General features: G+C 41.3%; 1 protein-coding gene across 2 annotated transcripts in view; it reads right to left on the minus strand.

The window, feature by feature from the left end:
* Nucleotides 1-22,751, minus strand: part of arhgef18b (rho/rac guanine nucleotide exchange factor (GEF) 18b) — a 50,477-nt gene that overhangs the window by 13,873 nt on the left and 13,853 nt on the right. For both annotated transcript variants that reach the window (XM_037769508.1, XM_037769507.1), the window contains 19 exons: nucleotides 13,098-13,165; nucleotides 11,996-12,041; nucleotides 10,146-10,347; nucleotides 9,366-9,472; nucleotides 7,735-7,875; nucleotides 6,348-6,598; nucleotides 5,999-6,124; nucleotides 5,765-5,882; nucleotides 5,386-5,640; nucleotides 5,093-5,169; nucleotides 4,688-4,866; nucleotides 4,064-4,137; nucleotides 3,539-3,724; nucleotides 3,178-3,324; nucleotides 2,797-2,912; nucleotides 1,373-1,441; nucleotides 1,152-1,199; nucleotides 673-954; nucleotides 247-396 (listed from right to left, as the gene is read on the minus strand). In XM_037769508.1, the coding sequence (XP_037625436.1) occupies nucleotides 247-396; nucleotides 673-954; nucleotides 1,152-1,199; nucleotides 1,373-1,441; nucleotides 2,797-2,912; nucleotides 3,178-3,324; nucleotides 3,539-3,724; nucleotides 4,064-4,137; nucleotides 4,688-4,866; nucleotides 5,093-5,169; nucleotides 5,386-5,640; nucleotides 5,765-5,882; nucleotides 5,999-6,124; nucleotides 6,348-6,598; nucleotides 7,735-7,875; nucleotides 9,366-9,472; nucleotides 10,146-10,347; nucleotides 11,996-12,041; nucleotides 13,098-13,165 (2,642 nt within the window). The remainder of the gene's footprint in view (nucleotides 1-246; nucleotides 397-672; nucleotides 955-1,151; nucleotides 1,200-1,372; nucleotides 1,442-2,796; nucleotides 2,913-3,177; nucleotides 3,325-3,538; nucleotides 3,725-4,063; nucleotides 4,138-4,687; nucleotides 4,867-5,092; nucleotides 5,170-5,385; nucleotides 5,641-5,764; nucleotides 5,883-5,998; nucleotides 6,125-6,347; nucleotides 6,599-7,734; nucleotides 7,876-9,365; nucleotides 9,473-10,145; nucleotides 10,348-11,995; nucleotides 12,042-13,097; nucleotides 13,166-22,751) is intronic.

The following is a 22,751-nucleotide window of genomic DNA, read 5'->3' on the forward strand; positions in this document are numbered from 1 at the left end:
AAAGCAAATTCCTAGTGTATACCTGATACTCTAGAAGATTCTGATGCAAACACCTAATGTAGTATAAACAAAACTGTGTCTGCTGTCCACTCCTTTACTTTTTTGAGGTAAATAATTTTGAGTAAATCAAATATTGTCTCCGCTAGCAATAGCTAACTTGCTAGTCTTGTATTGTATTGTATTGTATGGTGAGCCTGTTCTCCAAACTTAACGGCGTACTGTGATATTTTCACAACTAGTTCCCACCTCAATAGTCTTCCTCTTGATCTTCCTCTGGTGTTCCAGGCGTTCCTTTTCTTTCTCCACAGATCTGGTGGACTCTCTCAGCCTCTCCAGGTCCTGCTGGTACGTCTCCCTCTGACTCTCCAGCTCCTTCCTCTCTTCTGCTAGATGCTCCTGCATCAATAGAATGAACAATGTTGAAACATCCGGGTGGAACATTGATATTTGTAAAATACATCCTGTGTTTTTATTTCCTACTTTTTAAAAATGACTGGTGTGCAAAATGTACACACTGAACTGAGACATGAACTTGAAAGGAAATACAAAATGTTTCTGAAACAATTTGCATATATAAACTAGAACACTATAGGGACTGTTCGTGAACTGTTCAGGTCATGATATTCAGCCTTCCGCACACATCTTTTGCTCAGGTAGGACAGATCACTTCACCTCCAGCCGTTTGCACTCCTCCTCCCTTTGTCGTAGCCGGGCCTCAGTGGCATCAACTTGCTGCCGGTGCCTCTCCCGCTCCCTCTCCCAGCGCTGCTGCTCCTGCCGGTGCTGAGACTGCAGCTTATTGAATCTGGCCAGCTCTTCTCTCTGCAGGGCCAGAGTCCGCTGTTTCTCCTGCTCCAGGAACACGTTCCCTCTGTGGCGGCCAGGTAGGGAGGCCTGCTCTGTCAACGAGGCCCGCTGCAGCTCAATGTGACTGTCTTGCTGGGATATGATGGCCTGAAGACAGGAGAAACATAACATAAAGTCATTAGGGAACATATTTGAATTTTGTACCGAGACAATGTTTATTCGCTATTTCAGTGAAACAGAAATTCAACACGTTTGTTATGAAACTGCAAACATACAGAATATACAACATTTTTCAACTTATTTTGTTCACTGACTGTGATAAACACTGAAGGGGACAGTATTACCTGCAGACTATAGAGCCTTTGGGAGAGCATCAGCACCCTGTCAAAGAACTAGAATGGAGACACAGGCAAGGTTATCATAATCAAATGACTACCAGAATTTAATTGGATTAACCCCTAACCCTAGCAAACTTCTCATGGGTACATCTTTTCAGTTCAGCAGGCATGGCTATGAATATCAAAATGTGTAGCACAAGGTGACAGAAGAGAGAAGGAGAGTTTACCTCCGCCTCGGGGAACGAGTTGGACCAGATGCGGTTCCATCTGGCAGGAGAGCAGCAGCTCTCATCAACCTGAGCAACAGCAGTCAAGACACACAGCAGGTCATACTAATGAAATAACGTCACAAACACTCTGAGTACTGTATACAGTACATTACAGTACAATATAGATGCTGTGAAAACATTTGTTGTAGTCATATGTGATTTTAAAATTGAATTACAGTGGAAAACACTTAAAATGATCACAGTTTCAGTAATCAACTGCTTATATGGTTCAAAAAGCTTGGGACAGAATCATTCCGTTGCTATGGAATTGCATTGCTAGGCAACAGCTTGGGTCCATGTTTACTTCCTGTCAGCTGATGTCATTCACATACGGTGCAGCTGGGACACATTTGTAATGTTTACAACTGTGAAATTGTCTATACTAATGCTATTTAAATAATTTGCATATAGTAATCAAGTAGTCCGCTTACAGTGTTTATTTTGGGTCTTTTCATAAATGACAACATATGCGAAAAAAAATTAAATTTGATGGTAATCTTATTTTTCATGCAGATTACCATCTAATTAATAAAGAAAAAGAAAAATGAAATCGCTAATAATCATCCGCTCATAGTGATCAATTTGACCCAGACGGACGTAATTACAGCAAGCTTAAAGCTCATATACAGCTGTATTTGATTTTTAGAAGCCATACTTTGTGTAGAAAAAAAACTTAGCTGATACTCAATTCAAAATTAACAGACACAATGCACATGTTTTCTTAATTTCTGTAAATCAAACACACTAAAATATGAAAGAAATTGCATCGAGCTGCTGTAAAAAGCCATAGTGGGTAAACTACTACTATTATGTAAAGCAAATAATGTTTAAAAAGCTGTTTTTACAATCTAGATGAGAGCTGAGCAGCATAAGATGTGAAATATTGATTAAATATTCGTCAGTAATTTAACAAGGAGCATTTTTTCTCCCTTAGAGCAATACAGAAACATGGTTTAGTTTAGCTTAGACATAAAAAATAGAATTACTTCATTTAAAGGAATTTTGTAGGACCATAAATAGTGCAAGGTCTTTTCACAGCACTGCAACTCAGTTATAATTACAACTGATCTTGTAACAGAGAATAAAACTGGCTTTGTTTCTCACACACTGCTCATTGTCAGCAACATGTAGATATATTTTATCTGCCTGATCATTCTGGTTTTATCAAGGCTTTATCTATTTATAAACAAATGAAGTGACCTGCAAGAACAGGGTTACAGTAAACATCAGGACATGGAAACTTTCCAGATGACTTGGTCTGGTCACTACTGTTTACAGGAAATAACACTGTGACTCATCACAAGATATACTGTTTGTGTGTGTGTGTGTGTGTGTGTGTGTGTGTGTGTGTGTGTGTGTGTGTGTGCGCGCTGAGCGTCTACCGTCTGCTCCAGGGTGTGGCTGCCACAGTGGTCTTTGAGCTGAGGGTCAGAGCTGGCTCTCTGGCTTCTGTCTCTGTTTCTGGACTCGCCAGAAAAGTTCTTCTTCACACTGCCATCTGGCACAGACACACCGACACCAACACACACAGAAAGGGACACAGTGACAAACACACACAAGTAATTAAACCAAACAGAAACAGAAATACTGACACACATATACATGTAAAAAACAAGCACATAAATTCAACCAATAAAACCAGTACAAGGAATCACATTTTGTTTATAATTTATGATTTATTAATGGCATAAATGCCACTGAAATACAATTGCAAAGCCATTAGATGGTAGACTTCCTCAGGGCGTGGATTGTGCTGGACTCACTCTTACTGAGGATGGTCGGGCTGCTGTCATAGCCCCCAAAAGTATCCGCTCGCCTGGGCAGAACCCCGGAGCCGCTCCCTTCCTCCATCCGTGAGGTCGGAGCCTCCTCCCTCACTCCGGACTGCAGCAGGTTCTGGAGATTCTCCACTGAAGTGGAAGAGATAGCAAGTTATGGTTGAAAAGCTGCACAGAGTGAGAGGTTTAGGGGGAACAGTAGCAAATTCAACAATGCTACTACCTACTGATTTATTACATAGCTGCAGTGAGCAGTTAATGAACATAAAATTGAGAAAATCTGTGTAAAATTCACACAATGCCATACCTCTGTATCTAAAGCAGATATCATGCATCATTCTCCTACCCTCAGTGATAGCTCCTTTGAGCAGGGCCTCCCCCTGCTGGAGGTCTGAGGCGTCTCCTCGAAGCAGAAGTCTGGAACGTGAAGCTGTGTCCTCCAGACCTGCCACAGACTCTGCCATGTCCGCAAAAAGCTGCAACTTCTCAGTAAGAGCCTGGACGACCACTGCATCCTTCTGGCTCAGCCGCTCTACAATGGGCAACATGAAATGGAATAAGAGAGGGCTTAATTTCTTAAAACAACAGATAGGGATGCAGGTTTTGTCACGTGCTCACTTCTTGTGCATCTATACAGCAACCCTTATACTTAATCACAGGTGTTATAAACAGCATTTGCTGCCTGGAATACAATCTATGTGTCCTAAATCAGTTTTGATGTACTGAGAGGAGATGTAGAGAAAAAGTCAAATCAACTTCCAACAATTTTAAAGTTAATACACGAGCACCCCCTTGTGGCCGACTACATCTACTATATGATTTTTAGGGGGATTTCTGTATTTACGACATTGCTTACTTGATATGCAGTTACCTTGAAATTCTTTGAACCTGAAAGCTCGTGCCTCTTCCTCCTCGCTGAACAGCCTCTCTTCTGTATGAGGACAACTAAGAGGGGACAGGATAGAGGCCATTACAGATGGAGACAGATGAAGCAAACTGAGTAAGATCCCTATACATTTTCTGTTGTATCGAAGGGCGCTTTCACAAACCATAGTTTGTTTGGCTAGTCCAAATCAGAGTTAAATTGATACTTTCGGTCTGTTTATCTATTTAGTCTGGTTCGGTTCCACAGTGCACAAATTAAAGCGGACCGAATAAAAACATTAATTTTGCTGAGGGGTGTGTACGAAGGATTGAAATTATCTTTTTGTCTCGAAAGCTGCCACTTCAATGCAGGGAATCGTGGACTTTGATGCACAGGCTGCCTGCGCTTTGGAAACAACAACAACCGGTCCGAGACCGCTTGTGAGAGGTGGTCTCGGTCCGGTTGTTTTAGTCCACACCAGAGTACGATTACTGCGTTCACAACTGCTCAAACGAACCGCACCAGAGTTCGATTAAAATGGACTAAATGTTGGCTTGTGAAATCGCCCTAAATCTTTCTCATATTTTGTTTAAATGGTTGTGTATTTCCTCCCTGTTAAAATGCAGCTACCTCTCAACAGCTTGCCGTATGTGTCCCATCCAAGTGTTTCGCTCCTCCTTAGAGTTGGTGTGGATCTCGTACATCTCTGGCTCATTGGAGGAGGCACAGATAAGAAACATGGCTTTCTCCTCATGGGCCACTTCCCTAACAATCAGCTTCTGAAGGGAGATCACTGACAGCTTGTTATCCTGAGTGGATCACAATAATAAGGAGGAAAGAAACAGGAGGGTGTGCTTTTTAGTTACTGGTACTTGAGGTAGTCAAATTTGATGAATGACGGTTAAAGAGCCGTCACATATCACTGACTAAATTCTGTTTCCACTCACATCTTACTGCACATTACTCAAGTATTCCTCTTTGATGCACATATAGTTTTTGTTAGATAGTGTCATGCTGGCAGAAAAGATCACTCACCACTGTAGCAAATACATATCTCTGATCCTTCTCTTGTAGCAAGAGTAACACATCTGACAGGAGCACTGCAAGAATATCTGGAAGGACAAAAATCACACCTTTAGACTTGCAAGCTGGAGAGAAGGTAGATGATAATAGACTAGACACATTTCAAATGTACAAGTGTCTTTTTTAATGTTAATTAATTCCAAAACTGTGCAAAAGATGAGAACGGCACATTATTGATTTATTTTCATGCACGCCACTAGATAGTATATCAGGAAAGTATTTTGTTTCACCATGCCATATGATACCTTTGAGCCTGCCAGAAGCAGCTTTCCAGTTGACTGTGCCCTCGTGCAGCAGCCGTCTCCTGCCCTGCGCCAGGTCCTCCCTCCCAAACACTCGGCTGTCTTTGATTTTCCCCAGTGCCTTTGGCTCCATCTTGTTGTGTATGTCTCGGAGTCGAGAGTTCTTCTCGTGGACATTAACCAGTCCGTCGACCTGAACGATGGTGTCTTTAATCAGACCCAGTGCCCGAGTCAGATCCTCGTGCTCCTCTGTACCCGCTAGAGACAAAAAACATGTTTATAGATACAGCAAGATGAAACTATAATGACTTATTCCTCACTAAATATATGGGTGTACTCTCCTCAATAGTGATGTATTTAGCTGAAAAGTGAAATACTGGACCTTCAGTGTTTTGCACAATGCGCTCCACTAGTACTGGGTACTTGGTGATGCGCTGCGTCACCAACAGAATACACTCCGTCACTCCTAACCTCCTCACAATGGACAGGTTGTTGATTTTCTGGGAAGAAAAAAAGGCATTATTTACTTTATTGGGCTGCAAGTGGATTTAACTTAACTACAGATGTACTGTCGATTAAATCTGATATCAAAAGTCAGAAGACTAATGCATCTTACCCGTATGATGTTTTGGAACTTTTTGTTGTTTTGCAGCTGTTCTTTGTAGAAGCTGACAGCCTCCGTGTGGTGACTGCAGAAATCTCCATAGCTGTCCTTCATCCTCCCTCCTATCTCACCTGAGAACTGGAGAACAAAGAAAACCGTCATCTCTCTGTTCTGTTTTTGTAGTCTGTGTTTGTGTGCTGGCCAATACTGCACTGTGGCACATGTATTATGCTGTTTACATATAATTTGTGCATCATATTGTTCTTGTGCAACTCTATTAAGTGATGTATTCCAGAAATCAATGCTGGGCGTTTGTATTCATGTGTGTTCTTGTTGGACGTGCTATGTATCTCCTCCCTACCTGTGCGATCAGAATGTCTGCCACTCTATTGATAGTGTAGTTCCTCTCGTTGGGCGAAACAAGGTTTTCTCGCTGCCGCTCTTTGAGACGAGACAGGAAGTGTGTGTGAAGCTCGAGGAGGTTTTCCAAACGGGGGAACAGACAGTCCAGCCTGCCTGACTCCATCTGCAGGTTCTCCTTCAACTCCCGAACGTACACACACAGCATTATCTTCAGTGTTCGCACATGGTGCATCTCCGTCTGCATCAGCTCTGTACAATGACATAAAGTTACAGGTTTATGTTCTGCCATGTAAAGCACATACATGTATGATGCATTGTAATGATATGGACTGGTTCACAACAGGCGCTTCATGGCATCCAAACCTTCCATAACCTATTTTACTCATATTTTTTCCTTGTGCATACACCTGGCTAAAGTTGATCCTTAAAAGAACAGTGTGCAACATTTAGGGGGATCCATTGGCAGAAATGGAATATAATACTAATAAGTGTGTTTTCTTTAGTTTATAATCACCTGAAATAAGAATCGTTTTTTTTTTTGTTACTTTAGAATGAGCCGTTTATATCTATATATGGAGCGGGTCCTCTTCACGGACCCCGCCGCCATGTTTCTATAGTGGCCCAGAACGGACAAACCAAACACTGGCTCTAGATAGGGCCAATTGCGTTTTAACGTCGGCCACCGTAGTTCTCCTTCACGCTTGGCACAAGTTTCAGATGGTGCAATCTGCAACTTCACCACTAGACGCACCAGATCCTACACACTGCACCTCGAAATAGTCCTAAAATTAAAGGGGAACTCCATCACATCAAAGTCTGTCTACAGGTCTTGAGGAATATTACTGCATATGTGAAAAAAGTTGTATAAAGTATTTTTGTGGCTCCTGAGGGAGCTGTGTGAACTCTGATAAATTGCCTTGAGTGATGTCAGTCGACTCTGCATCAGTTCGGGCTGAAGACTGCAAGTTTGAAATTTTAACAATTGAGTTGAGAAAGAAGTGCGTACACTCTGCTTGAGGCTAGCGTCTCACTAGTGGTTGAGTTGCATTGTCGGTAATGTAGGCACAAGGTTTTGTCAAGAAAGAACAATGTGTGGAATAAAAAAGACGATATCTTCTAATTCTGCAGCATCAATTTTGATACTTTTCTTTTTTTAATTATCCACCGTGAGTCCAAAAATGTTATAGGAGTGTGATGCTAAATCAGTGGAGTACACTTTTAAAAGTAAAATCAATGTCCATTGTGTGTAGCACTGATGAGCCAAGTTGACAGTTCACCAAAACTATCCCATTAATGAGCTCAGCCTCAATCCACTGGACAGGTGATTCATTGATTGGACAGGTACAGGCCTAAAAAAATAAAATAAAAAAAATAATCACACTTACCATAAATCACATCCTGTCTCTTCACCATCTCTTTAGTGTGCTTCTTAACATACTGCTGGTCCATCGCCAAACTCCATGACTCTACCTCCAGGTCCTGGGCATCAGACTCCAGATCAGCCCGCACTGCTGCATAGTGAGCATCTGAGGAGAGGAACAGAGGCATCAAAAACTATGACATATTACGGTGTTATAATACAAAAAATTAACTTTTAAGCTGGCTCCTGATATAACGGGAAATTGCACAAAGTTGGGGTCTATGTTTAGGTCAGTGTCTTCACTGAAAGGTCAGTCAGAGGTGAAGGTAAGCAGAACAGCACTCCTGGAAGAATACAGTCTGGACTGTACAGCTCGTTCTTGTCATCACTAAGGTGACATCAACTTTCAAACTCTCTCAAACTGACTGATGACACAAAGTGAACAGATTTCGTTTCATCTAAAAGACAAAAAATAACTCAAGTCCTCATATGACTTAAACATAATTCTCTACATTCACTGTCATTCATAAATGATGAACAATGATGTTCAAGGGATGAATCTCTTAAAAGAAAGTCTCCAATTACTAATTGTGAAGCATCCAAGATTAAGAATAGTTCACCGCTGACGTAATGTCTCGTCTTTTTGTGTTTTGGCAGGGCTGAAAATGATAAATGGAGATAGTGACAAGGCAATATGCCGTACTTTCTTTGTTAATCCCAAACTTTTTACAATTTAAAATATAAGGCTTTACCCACCAAACTCTTAGTCTATCATTAATCAGCCCATAATTATGACACTACTGTGTGTGTCATCCAGTATGAAAGCAAAATGCGCTGTAAAAGAGAAAGATGTCAGATTAATCTCAGAGATGGTTGAGAAAAAACAATGAGGTCTTCTTATTTATGTTTTGCTTTAGTCTGAGCACATTTAAACCTGCACTTCAATAAAAGAGCACTGAACTTGTGGTTTGGACGATGAGACCTGTCAGTGTTGACCTACACTCAGCTCAAGAGTTGCTGATTTGTAGCTGACCCTGCACTCTATACTTTTATTACATTACTATTTATCAACAGATAATACTTAAACTTTTAGGGACTTCCTTAAAAAGGTGTTTGTGGCTGAGTTTTTTTTTATTGATACAGTCAGCTTAGTGCTAAAAGTACGTACAAGATAGTAAGCCAAATGTTTTTATTAAGCGTCATTCAGACATTGTCAAATTAGTTTTTCTGCAGTTACTTCAGCAATATACTCTAAAGCAACAGAGAGTGGTGGTGCAGTAGCTCTTTCATGGTAAGCATGTGTCTGATAAAACAATAAACCTTAAAACAGGGGGCTGGGAGAAAAAGATGGTGCAGTAGCTCTTTGAATGTGGCAAGCTTGTACCCAGTTAGCCTGTCTCCCTCTCCCACACACTACAACTTAATGAGACAGGGTGAGGTCACCCCTGACTCCACAAAATACACTCCACTCTCTCTCCTCCCTGCATTTAAGAAAACTCCCTTAAAATAAACTATCACTCTGTACTCAGGCAAACGCATCGATCTTAAGAGGACTGATCGGGCTGCGATAATAAAGTTATTGTTACCACCATAACCAGGAAACAATTATAACCGAGTGTGAAAAGTGGAACTGTCCTCCTCAGTCAGTCAACTCACCTTCAACGATGATGGACTCGGTTGTGGAGGGAGCGAGGGAAATGGCGTCTTCGTTGCAGCGTTTGGAGCGGAGAGCATCTGTCTCATCCATCTCCCCAGGGAGGGATCTGAGGGACGACAACCACAGGTCTAAGGTGGCATACATGCTGACACCGAGACTAACTTAATCCCACTAGCTGGTGGTAGCCTAAGTATGCAACATGTGCATTTACAGGTCCACAGTAACAATGAGCAACAAAAGAGAAACTCATGCAGCTACATTTTTCTCTCCTTCTTTCCTACTTATTGTTGCCCATCTATAACTCCCGGTCTGCTGCTCATGTTTACACCTTCCCTATGCCTCCGTCTCTGCCTCTCTCTCCCCCACCGCCTTCCCATCTCGTTTCACATTTTTCCAAGCGATGCAGCGGAAAAGTAGTCCACTTCTGAGATCCGTCTAGACATAAGGCTGTTATATTAAAAAAGACAGCTTGCCTTGATATGTCAACTATAAATACACATCTCACGATGGCACAGAGAAAATTGTATTTCGGCATCAAAGAATCTAAAAATATTCAGCATTAACATACAGGTCCTGTAAACATCTACAGAATTATAGATTTGAGAGAAAGATAGCTAATCTTTGTGGTGGTTAAAAAGGAATCATGTTATTCTGGAACAATCTTTTTTAAAAAGGAGACTAGTTACAAATAAAGAGAGAAATGAAACAAAGTCTTCTGTGCAAAAAAGGCCTTCAGATGAGGCGTGGAAATGTCTAACTTGCAAGGCGGAGATACTCACCCTGAGCGGTTGTGTTTACGGAGGCTCTGGCCAAGGCCGGAGGCTGCGGCGAAGCTGGTGGTATGGGCGGCAGTTGGCTGAATGCTAGGTCCCCACGGACTAATGGTCATGCCTGGGGTGCTGAGAAAACCTGGGTGGCCATCCAGGGCCTGTGATGAGGCTGGGCCCGAATGCTCCCACTCTCTGTCCCGGTCTTTCAGCGCTGGGGAGGAAAAACAAGAGACAGGTGAATGGAGGAAACAAGAGGACAAGGAGAAGGAAGATGGTGAGAAACGCAGCGAGGAGAGAGAGAGAAAGGAAAAGATGACCAGCGAAGAGCTGAAGAGGACGATGAGGACGGAGAGGCAGGCGGGTGCTTGTTTGACTCCTGTCCGAGTCGACCCCAGTATTTTTCAGCCAAGATCGAGGAAGGGATCGGAAGAATCGGCAGGTGATCAGGTCACCAACGTGTCCGGACAGACCCCACAATGAGGCGGAGGAAGAGGAGGATAGTTTAGCAATCCTGGAGCGACTTTTGGAGGCCCCAGTGGTTTGGGTAGTGCCTTTGGTAACCGCTTGCTCCATTGTGAATGTCTCAACCTAGTAGGAGTGGCAGGAGCAGCTTTGTAATAATCCACACTCCAAGGTAAGGTTCAATAGTCTACGTTGCAGCATCAGTAGGTAGCAAAAGTAATAAGCAATGTGCCTTCAATGGAGTAAACCAGAAGCAGAGAACAGCACAAAACCTGGTTTATATATATGCGACCCGCCCAGATACTTCATGTCCGATCTCTCTCTTTCTCGCACTTTCGGATTCTTCACTTTTCCTGAATCCCTCTCTCCTTGTCTCCCTGACCCCCTGCAAGAGCTACTGATTGACTAGAGCAGGACAGGAGGAGATATCAGGTGTGGCTGACAGGACTCCAGCTGTTCAGAGGAGAACAACAACTGCTACAGGAGATTAATTTAAGCTGCTGCTGCTGCCGCTCATGTCTCCTGCGGGTCCAATCACATGCAACAGGACCTGCTGAATATTAAAAATTTCCTGGGATGGACCACTTGATGATAATGAATGAAAACGTACTTCACATTTAACAGGTCAAATGACCTTTAATCTAACCTTTTATAAAGTAGAAGAAATATTGGAATGAAAAATCTGACATTCTTTAAAAATAATTTGCAAAGATAGAATTTTTGTTTTGATTCCTTCTGTTTCTCTTTGTGTTTTGATACAAACTTGACTTAAAGTAAAGTGCTTTTATTGTCTTACAGGCATGTAAAGAAATGTATGTTGTATGTCTATTGTGCTACGGCCCCGGAGGCACTGCTCCGTAGCGGGGCTTAAAAGAAATAGCAGCAATTTTTTTATCTTATGGTTCGGAAGCTGCTCCTTCCATGAGCGCCACCATATAATCAATCAATGAATCTACTACTGTGTATAAATTGTACAATATTACTAAATCCATCCCGGGTTTGGACAAGAATTGAACCAGAGGTGAAGCTCCTGACTGTTGTCAACAACAGCCAATCATCACCATTGCCTACATTCTGTTGGAGGCCAACCTCCCCCTCTACGCTCAGTGTGTAGGCAGACAAACACACATATACCACAAATACCCAGACCAACATATACACACACACACATACATACAGTAAGACAAAGAAAGAGAACGTATCCATCATCAGATGTCATAATAATTCATCTGTTTAATCCTCTGCAAACCAACAGAGAGGCAATCTGTTTTTTTTTATTTGACACATGGGGTCTAAGCCATCTTGCTATCCATCAATGTGGATACACACACACACACACACTTCAATTGATACTGTGGACAGTGGGACGCACATCTGCACATGCATGTTCTGCTTACCAAGTTTAGGAGATCCCAATGAATAACTCCTCGGTTGAGAATCTCTCTGTGTGGAGAAAATAAAGGAAGACAGCATTTTTTTTCAAGGCCATTCTCTCAAGCTTTCATCAGCTGAGTGACAGATTACAAAATGCCTAAAAATTGCACTCTTACTGTACTTTTTTTACAGGATGAGACCGCTCACATGGCCTTAACAAGCAAAGTCCATCTCAGGCAGATTCATAAGAGCGGACAGAGGCATGTAATCTTCAGTCAAACTGTCCCCGAATGAACGCACAACTCTCCCTGCCAAAAGTGGATTCATGCTCCTCTGTCGCGGTGGTGCAGTAGCTACATGTGGAGGCTTTGCTGCTACATAGAGGGTTCCCCTATAACTAATATGCACCACCTCAAAATGTAACTACAGATCATGAAGCATGGGCTACGTGGAGAAAACAAGAACTGTGGTTGCAAGTGCAGGAAGTGTTTGTTGATAATGAAAACAACAAGTTGTAGAAAAGCTTGGAAATCTCTTTTTTAGAACAAAGTAATTTATATTGCAAATCTTTTTCTCGTCATTTACTATTACAATTTGAATGAAAAGAACACTGATCATGATGACACATGCATTTAGTGTTGCTGTGGTGCTAAAACAATCCAAGGTTTAAACCTTGGAGATATTGATATTATGTAAATAATACACATATGATAATATCGTGTAAATAATCCGGTGCTTGTTGAATCATTTCAGTTTCTTCTCGTACTCGCTTTTTGTACAGTTATGGTTACAGACTCTCTCTCCACCTCCCTACGCTCATATTTTGAGTGTAATTCATTTGCCAAAAAAGAGACAAAATGCACAACAAACAAAGTTAAAGGTGAATTTGTCTGATAGCATTATTATTATTTTGAAAATTTCTGTAGATATTGCGATAATATTGTTATATTTAATTCTTTTGGCCACAATAATCATGTAGTGAAAATCTGATATCATGACAGCCCTAGTATATACCTTGTCTATATATGCTAAATAACAGAACACAGTGGAAATGAAGGTACTAGGGTGACTTCACTGTAGCCTCGCCTTAGTCCTTGTTTTTCTATGCTCCAGTGTGGTGTTTACCTTATTCTTGGTGCTGGTGCACTCACCCAGCAGAGACTTGCAGCTCTTGTGAACGTTCACAGCACAGTCTGAAACACAGCAGGACAGGAACAAAGAGTCAGTGCTGCATTAGATACAGAGTATACAGTACACAGAGGGGCAACAGTGGTGGCTTCTGGAACGAATATGGACAAGAAAAATGAAACGGTAAACAAAGTTCAGAAATTTCAAAACCAATCCGACAGCTCCCTGAAGGCAGCGCTCAAAGTAAAAGGCTGTAACTCAAACAAAGCACTGCAACGGTGCTGACACAGAAGCCTGGAGGCAGAGCTTTTTCAGCTGCCGCTATCAACAATCACAAAGTTTAGCATTTGTTTTCAGACAAGTATTCTCATAAAGTCATTTCTGGCTCCATGAGATTGGTGCAGCAGTTACTCTAACTGAGGCTTCTGTTTGTTTACATGTACAAGAAACAGAGTCACACTTTAGACAGGCCGCCAAGACTCCCTTTATCTCAGTGATAGGTTTCTCTTTTAGTCCACTTTTCTCCCTGTATGGAAAAGCAAAGCTACTGCTATCCGGTTTAGATGACGTGACTGGTTGTATCTCTGCTGATTAACACAGATACAAATCAGTTGTTTTGGAAAAAAATTGTTCTCCCCTCCATGTTTTACTCAATTACTGGACAAAACACTTGTAAAACAACACAATTCAATCTTCCAGCCAGACAACATACATAGTTTATAAGGTAAGCAACAGAAGCCTTTCCTGAGGGACTAGGCTCTCCAAACAAATGAAGCTATCACTATGCAAAGTCTAACCCCAACCAATCCAGGTAAAACCAGGCTGACGTGGAGAAGAAACACATGGCCTCAATGCAAAACATATACAGATGCACACAGGGGAAGACATACATAAACACACAACAATGAGAGCTGCTTCTCTGTAGAGAGGCTGATGAGTGGAAACAGGGTTGGTGAGTTTACAGTAACAGCCTGATCTAATGCTGCTATTAGTGAAAAGCAGACTTCAGCTGACTGCACCAAGCGGGCCACTCAATACTGGAAAAACGTCTGAAATTAGAATTTAAGTGCTGTGATTTTAAGTGCTGTGATTTTAATGACAGCGAGGGTCTTTATGTTGTCATTATTTACCAGATATTATTATTTTCTCAAATATCAAAAACCTTTTTTCTGTGCGGAATGATTAGTGATCTGAGTGAAAAACTAACTCAAACTTGACCAGCAGCTAGGGCTGGGCAATATATTGATATTATATCTATATAGTGATATGAGACTAGATATCATCTTAGATTTTGGATAATGTAATATGGCAAAAATGTTGTCTTTTCCTGGTTTTAAAGGTTGCGTCACTTACCAGACTGTTCTAGCTGCTCTATTATTTGTCTTTACCCACTTAGTCATTATATCAACATAACTGATGATTATTTATCAAATCACAAATCAAATTTAAAAAATCAAATTTTCAATGTGTGATTAATGTTGTGTGTTTTACATATTATGATGTTCTTGTTTATGATCATTTTAACTGTCTAAAGTGTCTTGAGTTTCATGAAAAGCGCTCCATAGATAAAATGTATTATCATTTTTTCACGTAACAAAGTGAAAATGTTAGTTTTTAAATCAACTTTCCCCCCACACAACACTGCTCCCTTTACATACAAGGCTGTATGGTGATTGTTTGAATCGGGCTGCATAGCTTGTTGACAAAGGTGGCACTCCTGTGAACAACACAGTTTAAACATGACCCATACTAGCAACTTCCACTAGCTGCTGTACTGCAAAGGCCTCTGTTGCTTATTCCCCTTCTGTGTGCCGGTACAATGGAGGTAATGACAAAAACACTTCTTTCTGTGCAGTAAAGGCATGAAGCAGTGAGAGATAATCATTTTTGTGTGCAAGTGAAGTGCATATACAATGCAAGTCCTTTTTTATATATTGTTAGTGTAATCTAGCTTCTTTCTATCCCTTTTACTTTTTAGATCCAGCCCTATCCACCTTTATTCTATTATTTGACTTCATTCATAATCTAACCTACCCCCCCGCCTCCCCGTCTTCCTCTCTGGTAATAAATGAACAATTGCTGGCTGAGCTGAAGGAAAAGAAAGCAGAAACTGGCTTTTGAATAATCTTCACCAGCAGTGCTGTGTCCCTCTTTGAGTTGGGTCCAGCAGTACTGAACTACTGCATTTTATGAGTGCAAGCCCATTGAATCCTAATGTCGACTGAGCAGTGCACAGTTTGCCCAAAAGCACAAAATACTATACATGCAAACAACACCCTCAGAAATGATTGCGCCCTATCAGATAGTCCTTGTCAGTTTTGAGACCGGAGAAAAGATTGTTTTTTTACCTTGATGGAGGATACGGGCACAGAACTCAGTAAGCCAACAAACTCATCAGCAGTCAAGCAGCCAGACCCAAGAGATCATTTTCCACCTCGCTCCAACTAATATGCAAAATTCCAGTTTCTCTGCCAGCCTGAATCTTTCAGGCAAAATGCACAACAAGCCTTCAATGTCTAATAAAGTCTATCAAGCCAGTGGTACATCTTCAACAAAGCCCAAACTCTAACTAGGCAATGCTGGGAAAAGCATTGCTAAGAACAGGAAAAGATAAGTAAATAAAAAGCCATGTCATTGCAAAAACATCACTTTAAGTCATCACTGAGGAACCCAACAGTAAACTATTTCTGTTTAGGAATGTGTCATAGAGGTGACTGTACTCAAACAGCATTCAAAAGATTTTTTGCTAAATGAAAGTAAAAATTATCCAAAGATAAGCAAGAACAGGGTGTTTTCTGCTTACTGATATCACAGAGCTTATCAGCAATGACTCGCTCACTACTGACCACCTCAACATTTGGCAATAGCACAATACCAAACCAATGCTGCACCAGAAAACCGACAGATCACAGCTCAGGCCAGTATGTACTATCATAGTGTTTATGTCATCAGGTGGACGTAGTGGGTGAGTGTCGACCAGCTCTGCCACTTTTGAGCAATGTGATAAGTTCCAGTCACTCACTCATGTCAGCCGCACTATGGTTTGCTGATCCACGGGACACTCAGCCCCTCATCAAAACCACCACCACACCCAATATCTGCTGACTGGTAACCACCCTACCAAACAAGAAGCACACTTGTGGTGTACAGCGCACAGTTCAGTGAGTTACTCAATGAACGAGAAATGCAATTGCAAACAAGGCCTAGGTCACAACTGCGATCTGCAGAGTGATAAATGAACAGTGAAAAAATAAGCTAACCAGCAGCAAACCATCAGAAAAGGAAATATCAGAACAAGTTAAAATTACCTGCGCCACAACTGTTCCACTAAAGAGAGAGTGTGTTGCCTCATGTTATCTTACAGGAAAAAGACTTGAATCAGCAGAGCTCCTGATAGTGAAGGGTGGGTTCCTCCTGGAAAATATTAACTCATACAACAGGACTCTTAAAAGTTGTTTTATCATATTTCCTTCAAACACTGTCAGATCCAAGACAGTGTGTGTGTAGAATTGCAGTTTCCAAAAAGGGTGGTTTTGCAAGTTTCGTCACATTAACTAGGACTTGCGCATACCGGCAGTTTACATTACTGATGACCATTTCCTAAAACGTGGTATAGAATTTTAGATGCTGGTATTGTGTAATAAAACTCTCCTTGCTGGTTTACACAGAAACTTTAAGTATTTATCTGCATTGTTAGACGAACAGCTAAACAGAAACCTTTTAATTAAAAAAAAACCCTAAACAATATTTTTCATGAAATCTGTTTTCTTTTTGTTAGACTTTCAGGTTTGGTTTTCAGTTTTTTTGGTTTGGAGTATTCTTCAAAAAAAAAACTGTGCACCTGTCCATGCACAAACATGAACGCATGTATTATTAACTCCCTAAAATATGGTTAAATTTTAACATGATTTGTAGCATGCAAAAACATACAAAACAAAAGGGAGTTATCTTTTTAAATTCTGTAGCAACAGTACTGCCTCAGTCTAAATGAAAGGTTTCAAATCATGTAGGCTAGTGCCCGTGTGCAGTGTTTTCTATGGGCCATAGCATCTGATTTTAGGTTAAGTGGTGGTACACGATTCACATATGCCAGCATTGTTCAGTTTAAATGTATGAAGAGGGTTAAACAGCATGTACCCTCTCTTCTTGATAACTAATCCAAACATATTAATCTTTCATAGTGTAACTTTAGATGGTGCAGGGAAACTAACTTGGGGTAGTGTATGTAGGCTAATATTTACTGTGGTTTCCGTTAACCAACACTATTCTGTGTTACTTAAAACTGCATGTGCCACCTACCACCCTATGCAGTTCATAGAAAAACCCTGATACTACAAATGACGAAAAGAGGTCACAACAGCTGTTTTGAAGATATTCCTTTTTTAGCCAAACACAGAAATCACCTGCTCCCTGTATATGTAAGAGGTTACTCTTAATTCCCTGAGACAATAGGGACAAAAACATCAACACTTGCGGCAAACCCTGAAGCAGCCAGCCAACCCATGACATCATCTGGTGAAACAGGAGGAACAGGGGCTCCAGGAGTTGTTTACTCTGTGAAGCGAAACATCTCCCCCGGTCACATTTCTTGCTCAAATAGGAGGGTCAGGATTACCATTGAACACCAGTAGCATACAGATAATACTAGAAGTTAAAGCTTGGGGAAAGCTAAGGCAAAAAGTACATCCAGATCTAAATACATGCCTTATACTTGAAGTTAAAGTCTCACATAGCCTAAGATCAATTATTTTACACATTCAACATCTCCTCTGCTGATTAGCCCCCTCTATGAGACTTGTGTCCATCACCTGACTTAATCAGGCCAATAGATCCCATTAGAAAGTAGATGATAACAACAGTTTAGTAATCTACTGACAAGTATTGAGAGGAGACATGGAGGCAGACCGACTTTAAACCTTGTAAAAAGGCAGACACCCAGAGAGTCAGGCATGCTGGAGGGCAAAGCAGTGATGCATGGAGAAGTGGTGTGCTAACAGGGTGAGATGGGTGAGACCCAGAGTCAGTGGAGTGGGCTGTTATGCACCGGCAGACCTGCCAAGCACAATTAGCACCATGTGACCCAGTCACAGAGAAAAAACTTAATCCGAACAGGGAGTAAGAAAAGCAAGAATTTGACAATCAAGAACAACATCATTTAACACATCGAGGATTATGGAGTTTCATAACAAAGAGCCAGTTATAGCTGCACAGTCCCTGAGCCAACTATAACAGGGTGGGGAGAATAAAAACAAAGATACAGTTATACACAGCTTCGACAGATCACGATCCAAATATAAATGTTTGCTCACCTTTGAATTCCCCTTCATATTAAAAGGCAAAACAATCTGAGCATGCTAGTAAATGTTAATAACAGAAGTTTATCTTGGAAGCTAACGTTAGCTAGCAAATCACCTGTTGAGCTCAAAGTCTGCAGAGCCAGCAGCAACTCCTAAAAAGAGCCACATAAAAGTGAAACTGAAGGGAAGTTGTGCAATATACACACACACCAAGACAAACAGAGTTGTCTGCTGCTGTTGTTGTTATCACTTTAAGCTAATTAAAGCTAACCAGTTCATTTTTAAAATAGCAGCGGTTGGTTGTAGACAGGCTAACTAGCTAGCTAGCCAGCTACTGGGAGTTAATTTGGGGCCAGTTTGTGATAAATAATAACTTCAGAAGTTGGTTCAACCTTGTTAACACACTTACTGACTCAATCCCCACATTACACAAAGCTTTAAAGAAGGAAAATACAAGAAGCGGTTCGTTAGCTATGGTTAGCATGTAGCTACCTAGCTATGGTTAGCATATAGCAGCGGTTGGTTGGTTGCTATGGTTAGTATGTAGCTACCTAGCTATGGTTAGCATATAGCAGCGGTTGGTTGCTATGGTTAGCATGTAGCTTCCTAGCTATAGTTAGCATCTAGCTACCTAGCTATGCTATGGTTAGCATGTAGCTAGCCCAGCTATGGTTAGCATGTAGCTTCCTAGCTATGGTTAGCATGTAGCTAGCCTAGCTATGCTATGGTTAGCATGTAGCTACCTAGCTATGGTTAGCATGTAGCTACCTAGCTATGCTATGGTTAGCATTTAGCTACCTAGCTATGGTTAGCATGTAGCTACCTAGCTATGGTTAGCATGTAGCTAGCCTAGCTAACGGCCAGGATGCCCCTAAAGTTCCATTGAGTGAACCGACGGTTAGTGATCCACCTGATCCCGCTGGAGACCATCGCTACTGTAGCTGCCTTCTTACCGTTCAGGGGTTTATCTGAATCAGCTGCATCCTAAAGGAAATGTAGATAAATCAGCCATTGAGATGATCAACAGCAACAAGTGTCCCACATTCTCGGGTTTTGTCCAGTTTTGTGTCCTCTCTACTCTCAGTGGGAACAATCTCTGGCAGACAAACGACGCATTCCTCAGGCTGATTCTCGGCTGATTCTCCCCTACAGGGCTCGCTTATAATTAAAGGGACACTCACTTGTTTTCTCACGCCTGGTGTGTGTGTGTGTGTGTGTGTGTGTGTGGCAACAGCACAAGAAGTGTCAAACTTTAGGATTTGTAACTTCACCACTCTCAACAGCCATGCTTAATGAATGGGGAATAGCCTCGGAGAGAGAAAGCAAGAGAGATAGATGTGTTACTGGTTTCTGGTTAATGTCTAAAAGAAGCAGTCTGAATCACAGTGGATGTGTGTGGTGCCCTGTGCCTTGTGAAAGATGCCAGAACAACTTTGTTTAATAAGCACACTATTTAAAAACAAGCACACAGTATATCCCCCCTGCCAGACCACAGGATTTATAAATGTCCTTGGACATATTATGGTGTTTGTCTCCCACAGAACAGAAGGAGTGAGGAAACTTATCAGCCATGAAAGACTAACTGCTCCAGCATATTATTAAGAAAATTACATTATATGCAAGAGTTTTTTAACCGTACAGGACTGACTGTTTTGGGTAGTAATGGTTCTTTTAATGATGTGAAAACATCTTTCAAGTTTTCCGCCAAAACTAAATTTTACGAGATAACATTTGAACACATCATGATAACGTAATTTATCTTCGCCTAATAGTAATTTTTCCTGAGCCGACTTTGAACGCCTCATAACAATAACTCAATGGCACCTCTTCTAACGTTCATATCTCCGGTATTTACCACCGGCTGCTAACAGCTGACGTTACTAACTCTCCTCCTGCTGATTTCAGCCCAGATTTGTTGTTCACAGTTTCGCTTTATCAGGGTGCATCCCCTCAGGTTTAGTAGCGCCATGCTGTTGAGCACTTTTTTTTAATTCACCGTAGCGCGTAACGGTGGGAAAGCATCAATAAGAGGAATCGATAGTCAGAGATTCCTCCGCGTACCACTAGAGAGAGCACGCGTACCACCAGTGGTATTTGTACCATAGTTTGAGAACCACTGCCCTTGGCAAAATTCGGATTTGGAACCCCCCGGAACCCTAACCCTAGTCCCGTAAACCGCAACACACAAACAATTAGTCCCCGATATTGTTGGCATAAAAGTGTTTAGTCAGTTTCACAACAACAAGAGTTGTGGGGTGAAAAGTGTATTTCTTTTTTTGTTCATTTGTTACCTCAATGCAGAAAATGAGGAAGGGCGCCCAACAGCATTTAAAAAAAAAAAAAAATGTAGAGGGCGACCAGCGCCCCCAATGGGGGCGCCCTAGGCGACCGCCTACATGGCATACGTATGTCTTAAGTCGGCCCTGGCTCCTCTCCTTGTCCTGCTGGAAATAGTCCAGTTCAAAGAAAATTGAAATGGCACTAATACTGAGATCAGCTCTGCTTCCTTGTTCTTTGTTTGAAACTGTATATGTTGATGTGAAATTATCCACCAACAGACCACATGGTTTAGGAGAAGACAGTCTTTGAGTTACAATAATGTCAGCAGATGTTTGCCATAAATCCAGCTGTGCCATCTACCCAGTGGAAGTTTAAAAGTATCACTTTTAAAATAACTTGTATGCACTTTTACAGGGTTTATGGAAGATCAATAGAGAAAGTCTGACCTTAACTACAGTATGCAGTTAAATCACATCACAACAATGTCACTTTAATTCTAATTTAAATATATAATAAAGACTAGAATGGCACTTGGAGAGCGCAGACCTCCGCCAAGCTGCCCGAGTAACATTGCCCCCCCCCTCTCCATTCAGCTTGCGCCATCATCCACGTGTATTTTTGTTTATGTTGAGATCAGCTGTACGTAGCGGAGCATCATAAAACACTTCATTCAAACTGGACAGAAAAAAAATAAAACTCACCTAAACCGTCGTCGTTACTCTTTCCAACAATCACCAAGCGTGCTTTGGTCGAACTCAACTGTAATTTCACCGAGTTTAATGTGAAAAAATGCAGAATCTATAGGTGACCCCCCCCTCCCTCCACCTCCTGCTCTCTCTCTGTCCCTAGGAAAGAGGCAGGGTGAGGAGTCATCAGTTACACTGAGCATGTCTTAAAGCCTCTGGTGTTAATACACAGGCTGAGCGGAGTTAATAAAAAAAAAATTCCCAAAGCCGGATCGCCACCAAAATCGAATGGATTGTTCATTGTGCCACACCCCACCCCTCCAAAAAATGTCATTCAAATCCATCGTGGACTTTTGGAGTAATCCTCCAAACGGACAAACCAACAAACAAACAAACCAACGCCGGTGAAAACATAACCTCCTTTCCAGGCCTTCAGCCTATTCAAATTATGAATTACACCCAAAATGGTGCATATCTGCATAATGACTTTAAACTTTGAGTAAGGTTGATATTTTGCTGCTTTTTCTTACTTTGGATCATTACTTGTAATGGATATTGTATTTAAAAAGGTGCTGTTAAAGGGCATGTTATTAAGGGATTAATAAGGGATGTAATAAAACTACCATTCATTATTTCATTAATTAATCTCCACTGACACTTGCCATTGAATTTTTACATCACTGTATTTAGAAATCTCTAAAATCAAACTGCACTTTAGCACAACCTTATACAATAGATCTATTACCAAAGGTAGAGGTAAGAGTTATAATACACAACTATCACTTTCTGCCAAATTTTACGCTTACCCCACTTTAAACTCTTTTGATTATTTCATTGTTAAGTGGCCTTCTTTTTCAAACATATCTTATAATAAAAAAGGTCTTATCTATCACAGTCAAACTCACTTCTTTGAGTTTTTCCACTGTGCTCTACTCACAAACACTTTTACATGTCTTTCATCAGGTATTGCAGGTATATCAGCTGACCGCCAGGCTACATAGGAGTGGCTTAAGAGAGACCAAATACAACAAGCCACGGGGTGTTAAAATGTCCTGTGCAGGTCTACTCCACGAATGGACGCACAAAGCTGTGGTTGGGCCAGACGAACCAACCCAACACTCAAAAGACGCAGGAAACGTGAAGAATATTTCAAGCCAGAGCAAAGGCATGAAGTAGATTCACATAAACAACTGTCAGACTGGTGCTAATAGATCAGATAACACATCTAAACAAGTGAGCCGAGTTATGCAAAACTAGGACCCACAGTGATGATGCAGTGTGAAAAAAAGTGCAGAGAGAATTGCAGACTATGTCAATGTGTTTAAAGAGGAACTGAAAGGGAGTACACCATCTTCTTTTCAGCAGTAACATTCAAAAGAAAAGCCACA

This window comes from Sebastes umbrosus, chromosome 5 (assembly GCF_015220745.1).
Source record: "Sebastes umbrosus isolate fSebUmb1 chromosome 5, fSebUmb1.pri, whole genome shotgun sequence".
Classification (NCBI taxonomy): domain Eukaryota; kingdom Metazoa; phylum Chordata; class Actinopteri; order Perciformes; family Sebastidae; genus Sebastes; species Sebastes umbrosus.